This window comes from Trichomycterus rosablanca, chromosome 15 (genome assembly GCF_030014385.1).
Source record: "Trichomycterus rosablanca isolate fTriRos1 chromosome 15, fTriRos1.hap1, whole genome shotgun sequence".
Classification (NCBI taxonomy): Eukaryota; Metazoa; Chordata; class Actinopteri; order Siluriformes; family Trichomycteridae; genus Trichomycterus; species Trichomycterus rosablanca.
The window spans coordinates 33,782,301-33,789,745 of NC_086002.1; the positions used below are offsets into that span (position 1 = coordinate 33,782,301).

The 7,445-nt window shown below is 45.3% G+C and overlaps 1 protein-coding gene across 1 annotated transcript; it reads left to right on the plus strand.

Moving 5' to 3' along the window:
- Positions 1-101: 101 nt before the first annotated feature.
- Positions 102-7,354, plus strand: LOC134329179 (zinc finger protein 501-like). Its single transcript, XM_063010364.1, has 5 exons — positions 102-179; positions 1,432-1,604; positions 1,957-2,383; positions 5,126-6,113; positions 6,746-7,354. The coding sequence occupies exons 2-5, from the start codon at positions 1,449-1,451 to the stop codon at positions 6,756-6,758; spliced, it is 1,584 nt and encodes a 527-aa protein (XP_062866434.1). The 5' UTR covers positions 102-179; positions 1,432-1,448; the 3' UTR covers positions 6,759-7,354.
- Positions 7,355-7,445: the final 91 nt, after the last annotated feature.

Here is a 7,445-nt window from a genome sequence, read left to right on the forward strand (position 1 = left end):
GTTGGACTGAGTGATTAGATTCCTGTGCAGCAGGGGGCGCTGTTTGCTCGCTTTAGATCCGGAACTATAGGCAGAACCCGGATCAGATCGGTGTGTGTTTGATGTAAATACAGTTTGGAATATCACAGCTGCATTGTTACGTTGTTTCAGAGAAGATCAAAGAGAGGATCATATAGGCGGTAAGATCAAAGACTCGATTATTATTTACTTTACGATTTTATTTCGTCATTAAACATTACACACAGTTTTCACCAACATCTACAATTAGTTAGTGCACGATTTCTGTCTAATCACTCAATTTAACATCATAGTAAAGCTAAACAATATTCACTGATCAGCCATAACATTAAGCGCTTTGTAGTTCTACAATTACTGACTGTAGTCCATCTGTTTCTCTGCATGCTTTGTTACCCCCTTTCACCCTGTTCTTCAATGGTCAGGACCCCCACAGAGCAGGTATTATTTAGGTGGTGGATGATTCTCGGCACTGCAGTGACACTGACATGGTGGTGGTGTGTTAGTGTGTGTTGTGCTGGTATGAGTGGATCAGACACAGCAGCGCTGCTGGAGTTTTTAATCACCTCACTGTCACTGCTGGACTGAGAATCGTCCACCAACCAAAAATATCCAGCCGACAGCGCCCCGTGGGCAGCGTCCTGTGACCACTGATGAAGGTCTAGAAGATGAGCGACTCAAACAGCAGCAATAGATGAGCGATCGTCTCTGACTTTACATCTACAAGGTGGACCGACTAGGTAAAAACTCCAGCAGCACTGCTGTGTCTGATCCACTCATACCAGCACAACACACACTAACACACCACCACCATGTCAGTGTCACTGCAGTGCTGAGAATCATCCACCACCTAAATAATACCTGCTCTGTGGTGGTCCTGACCATTGAAGAACAGCATGAAAGGAGCTAACAAAGCATGTAGAGAAACAGATGGACTACAGTCAGTAATTGTAGAACTATATTGCCGAAAGTATTTGGACACCTGACCGTGAGTGTGCTGGGCATCCCATTACAAACTGACCTCTGTGGGACGCTTGAACAACAGTCGCTCTTCTGAGAAGCTTCTCACAAGACTCTGAAGTGTGTCTGTGTGTGGGAATTTGTGCCCGTGTTTGTATGGCTGGGCGCTGATGGGCTGAGGTCAGGGTTCTGTGCAGGTGATTCTGGGATTTCACATCAACGGCACCAATCGGAAGTACATAGGGACGCATACCCTGGTGTACGACGCACAGAGCCCCGACCCCTCGTATGGCTTAATGAATCCGTTTTCATCGTGGTGGAGTCATGTTTGATGTTTTTGACTCACAACACAACAAGGATTGCTGTGTATAATGTGTGCACCCTATGGTGCAACCCTTTATTCCTGTTGATTCTTGGCACAGTTGATATGATGTTGCTGTGTGATGTGTCCAGCAGACAGCCATCAGGTGGTGATGGAGGAGGAGCGTATGCTGGAGAATGGAAAAGAAGCTCTGCTCCAGCTGTCCATGAACGACATCACAAAGCTTCACCACCAAGTGTGTGAGCTCAGGAAGACAGTCAGTCTGCTGGAGACCAAGCTCAGCCATGCCTTAAACACCAGCACAGAGGTCCATACCCTTATCTATATGTGAACTTTGTTTTTGGTGGAGGGTCTGTCTTAACTGGTGTATCCCTACTCGTTCCTCAAGGTCAGTTAGTTCTGGTGTATCCTTGCTTATGCCCTATGGTCAGTCCAGTCTGGTATATTATTGCCCATGCCAGATTTTGCATGTCCTCCATCGTTCTTAAGTTCCATCATATGTGGAACATCTCAGCTTGTTCCTGAAGGCCAGAATTCTCAGCTTCTGCTCACACAGTCCACATTAATGTCTTGGAACACACTTTCTTTGTATCAGATATTTATTGTCTACGTGCTAGCTACAAGCTCATAATCACGTTTGTGATGTTTCTGTCTCTCAGGAGAAGAACGCCCCCTTGTTGTGCTCGGTGTGTAAAGCGGACCTAAACCCCGACCCGCAGGAAGCGGGTGCTGAAGCCGAAGCCGGAGTTGCTTCTGTATCCACACAGACGAGCACCAGCGTGAAGGAGAAGCAGAAGCCACAGCAGGAGAGTGAAGAGGACAAACCCAGCCCCTGCTCACTGTACACCGAACCAAACCCCTCAGAGAGCCGTCAGTGTAACGGTGCAGGGCGGGACGCTGTACACACTCCGCTCATGATGTGTTCGGTCAGACAGGTGGACTGCAAAACGGAAACGGAGCTGAACGGAACAAATGTAAACAACACGCAGGAGTACAAACTGGACGATGGACTCATTAGACCTGAAGATCTCGAGGAATCCGAGGAACCTGAATTAGATCCTGACGATGATGACTTTTGTCCTTCAGGTAAGCTGGGAAACTGATGCTCATGCTCTCTTCCCTCAGCCATGGTCTTCCCCAACAAGACGTTGGGTGTTCTTCGGCTCCTAGTCTAGCCTCTCTTGCTAGACTAAGATGAAGGGTAGTCTACATCCTGGTCATCGATGACAAGTTGTTACAGTCAGTTAAGGTCCTCCCAAACACGAACGGCACCACTGTGTTTACCACCAAAATAGTGCAGATGGAGGTCAACTGGGTGTTTGGTATGATGTTTAGGTGATCATTACCATCATCATGTTAGAACTTTTTATATACTTGTGGCCAGGTGCTCGGTGCAGTAAAACACGCTAGCACACCAGAGCTAGAGGAGGTCTAGAGAACCCTAGAGAAGGTCTAGAGAACCCTAGAAAATTGCAGAGAAGGTCTAGAGATCCCTTGAGAACCCCGGAGCAGTGTTAATTTCGTTGACGAATGATTTTCGTCATAGTTTTCGTCAACGAACCTTTTTTTCATGACGAAAACGAGACGAAAACTAAATAAGAAACTACATGAAAGGATAAAAACTATGACGAAATGAATCGACACTTTCGTCAACAAATAAAAACGAGATGAAAATGTTTGGCAGGGACGACATCCAATCAGAACCGATTTAGTTTTGTGGAAGGTCGGGACAAGTTAGGAAGAGATCCAATCAGAACTACTTTAGCGTATGTGGAGGGGCGGGACAAGCCGATTAGCCATCCAATCAGTACTAATCTTTTGCAGTACCGCGGTAAGCGCACACTCGCACACATTTGATCTAAACCCGGGAAGACCAGACCAGCCTGTGAACTTTCTTTACTCATGGAACCAGATTAACTCCACAATGTCAACAGGGAGAAAGAGGAGAGTCGATATATATCTGGACACATTTCTCATTTGACGTCGTGAAAAACAAGACGATGTGTAAACCATGTGGGGCGACGATCTCGGGTAAAAACACAACACATCTGAAACATCTGGCACCGCTGGCAGTATAATGGCAACATAACGGCACAGCTGCTTTACGGTACCCAGTTTTATAAAGAATGTAATATATAATTTGTTATGAACAATGCATATATGTTTCAGGCAGAGCAGAACTACTGGTCATTAATATTTTGTTATTGTTATGCTCAATAAGCAGCTCAGGTAAATAAAGATGTTTACAATAAGTTAAATCTGGTTTTGTGTGTATTGCACATTCAAACATTAATAATTTTCCATAACTGGTTAAAAATGTTTCATTTTGTGTAAGTGTATATAATGACTTCAATAATTTAAGGGAAGTGATAAAAAAGCATTTACATTTTACACCCTTTATATTTATTTTAGGGCGGCACGGTGGCTAAGTGGGTAACACTGTCACCTCACAGCAAGAAGGTCCTGGGTTCGAACCCCAGGTGGGGCGGTCCGGGTCCTTTCTGTGTGGAGTTTGCATGTTCTCCCCGTGTCTGCGTGAGTTTCCTCCGGGTGCTCCGGTTTCCTCCCACAGTCCAAAGACGTGCAAGTGAGGTGAATTGAAGATCCTAAATTTGTCCATGACTGTGTTCGATATAAACTTGTGTAATGAATAACTACCGTTCCTGTCATGAATGTAACCACAGTGTAAAAACATGACGTTAAAATCCTAATAAACAAACAAATATGTATTTTAGTCGACTGAATCGACTGTAGATTTAGGGTGTGTTCGAAAATCTAGTGAGCTGCCTTGCTGTCTTACTCTCTACATAGGCAGCTGACTTAGTAGAGAGGATTCTAATAAGTCAGTGACTTATAAGTCAGGTTATTCGAACGCGCTACTTAGATAGCGATTCCATCGGGTTTAGCATTTCGCGTTTAGCATTTAGCATCTCGCCATTAAAACCAATAAACTGAGGTAGCACAGCACGCTAACGTTAATAACATTTCCCTTCATGTACCGATAACGGTTAAATTTCCTGACAAGCCCGAACTTGCAAATAAAAACACTCGGTACAAGTTTATACAAGTTAAAAATCAGTAATATTTTATTTACGTTTGAAAAATAAATAACTTCGTTTCTCCGCCCCGTCAGCCATGAATGCTGGGATTGTCTTGATCACTAAGGCAGCGTCGGACGCTCACTCGTTCTTGAGCCAAAATAACATTGAAATAATAAGATGCCTCAGTAGTGAGGATTTTAAGGCATCTAGGATTTGGAACAGCCTCCTTCTCGGGAGCGCAGCACAGGATGACGTAAAATGCGTCTATGTAGACGGCGCACTAGCTTTTCCAACACACCCTGAGTCGACTATATTCTTATGATAATTAGTCGACTAAAACTAAAACAATTCAGATGACTAAATTATGACTAAAACTAAATGACATTTTAGTCAAAAGACTATGACTAAAACTAAATCAAAATTTGCTGTCAAAATTAACACTGCCCCGGAGAAGGTCCAAAGAATCCTAGAGAAGGTCTAGAGAACCCTAGAGAAGGTCTAAGAACCCCGGAGAAGGTCCAAAGAATCCTAGAGGTCACGAGAACCCTAGAGAACCTTGGATTAGATCTACAGAACCTTAGAGAAGGTCTAGAGAACCATAGAAAATTGTGGAAAAGGTCTAGAGATCCCTAGAGAACCCCAGAGAAGGTCTAGAGAACCTCAGAAAAAGTCTAGAACCTTAGAGAAGGTCTAGAAAATCCTACAGAAGGTCTAGAGAACCCCAGAGAAGTGAACACTTGGATGTCTTCTGTCTTTCACTAAAACGTGTATCTATTGTCTCCGTTAGGTGGTGAGTCTTTTGATGAAGAATACAAGTCGGTTAAACAGAAGAGGAAGAAGAGGGACCCTGGGTGTAAAAACACTGTCCCCTGCACAGTTTGTGGACAGGAGCTGAGGTCCGAAGTCTTCTTGACCAAACACATGAAGATGCACGAGAATCACGCCAACGCAAAGCTGCTCAGACCTCACGTCTGTCCTGTGTGCTCTAAAGGATACCCAACACGCCGGGGCCTGAAGGTCCACGAGAAGTCCCACAGTGGAGAGAAGCCCTTCTGCTGTGAGTTGTGTGGGAGTAGCTTCACCACCAAGGGAAACCTGAAGTGCCATCAGAGCATCCACACGGGGCAGCGGCAGTACCAGTGCTCCTACTGCGAGAAGTGCTTCTATCACAAAACACACCTGAGGAAGCACGAACGGGTGCACACCAAGGAGAAGCCGTACCTGTGCTCGTACTGCAACAAGGGCTTCTCCACGGTCACCGCCATGAAGCAGCACCAGCGTGTTCACACGGGCGAAAAGCCGTACCCGTGCTCCTACTGCGAGATGATGTTCGGGCAGAAGGTGAACCGGGACCGACACGAGCGGATACACACGGGCGAGAAGCCGTACCTCTGCGACCACTGCGGTAAGGGCTTCTCGGACCCGAAGCACTTCTCCACGCACAAGCAGATTCACAGCGGAGAGAGCCGCGAGAGGCCGTTCCAGTGCTCCTTCTGCGGGAAGAGCTTCTACCATCGCATCAACCTGAAGCAGCACGAGCGCGTTCACACTCAGGAGAGACCCTACAGCTGCTCGCACTGCGACAAGACCTTCGCCCGGCCCGACGTCCTCAAGACGCACCTGCGCATTCACACCAAAGAGAAACCGTACCAATGCAGCATCTGCGATCAGAGCTTCGCCTATCTGGGCAGCTTCAGGGCGCATCAGAGGAATCACTGCAAGGAGGAACCGAGGCCCAGCAGCCTGCCGGAGATCTCCACGCCGGCCGGACCCGAGTGAGCTCCTGGTAGAAATGATTCGTACACTAGTTCAACCTGCACTGACCCAATATTATTTTTAGAGTTGACTTTTAACAATGCGAGAACTCTTGATTGAAGCTGTAAGGACGATGTTAGCTACTTTCATTGTCATCCAGCGCTCCGTCTACGATATATTTCTATGTTCTTTCATTCGTAAAGGAGAATGGTGTCCATGCTCCACAACCCTCACAGGTTCCACACAGGTTGAGAAAGATTCAAGGGCAAATATACTTCACACCATTTCCAAATGTACACACCTGACACCCCTTATGCACCTCCCTGGAGCTGATGCACGGGTTTACGGGAAGTGAAGGACAATAAAGATGTGCACACTGGGTTCCTTCCATCCTTCCTTCCTACATAAACTACTCCATGAGTTTCAGACCGACCCGTTAAACGGATTTCTCAGAGAACGTGATGTTGTCAGTTCAAACCACAGGCACAATTATGACCTATACACATACACACCTGTTGGCTATAGTAGTTTAGGAGGGGTGTCTACATACTTTCTTAGATATAGTGTGTAAATATAGTAAATTATTTGGGGGTTGTGTTCTTCTTTTCAGCTTTGACCCTTTTCAAATTTTTCCTTCTTTTTCCCTAACCAGCGGTGGATTCTAACAGTGAGCGTAAGCTCCCACAGACCAGGCCGGTGGCTCGGCTGAGACTTGAACTCGGGTCTCGGAGACAGAAGACTGCAGTAGATGTGAATTAGTGTGAACATCCCACAGTACTGGGACAGTACACAGTCTGAGCAATTGAGGGTTAAGGGCCTCACTCAAGGGCCCAACAGTGGCGACCTGGCAGTGGTAGGACCTGTACCAGCGACCTTTCGATTACCAGTCCAGTACCTTAACCATTAGGCTACACCTGCCCTAAAATATGGAATTCAACCAGGGATGTCCAGATGTTTCTAAACATAGTAAATACTATAGTATATAATTCACATCCTTAATATTACAGTTCAACTTTAATACTGTGAATAAAGGCAGCGGTTTGATTAAACACTTTTATTTTCATGTTCGTGACTCTGAACATCAGAATCCTGAGTTACATATCAGTAATATAATAGAGCTCGTTAGATTTATCGTCGCACCGTTTCTAAAATCATCGTGTTCTGTGGTTGTGTTCATTCCGAGTGATTAATATTATTATAGATCTTTATTAGTTCTGATGTGTGCTTGATGTGATATTTCATGGAAATGGAATAATATTTATGAGGGAATCATTTGTTTTTTTCCATAAAGAATATAAAACAAACGTGTGTGTGTGTGTGTGTGTCTAAAAGTTTGATTTCAATTCATGCAC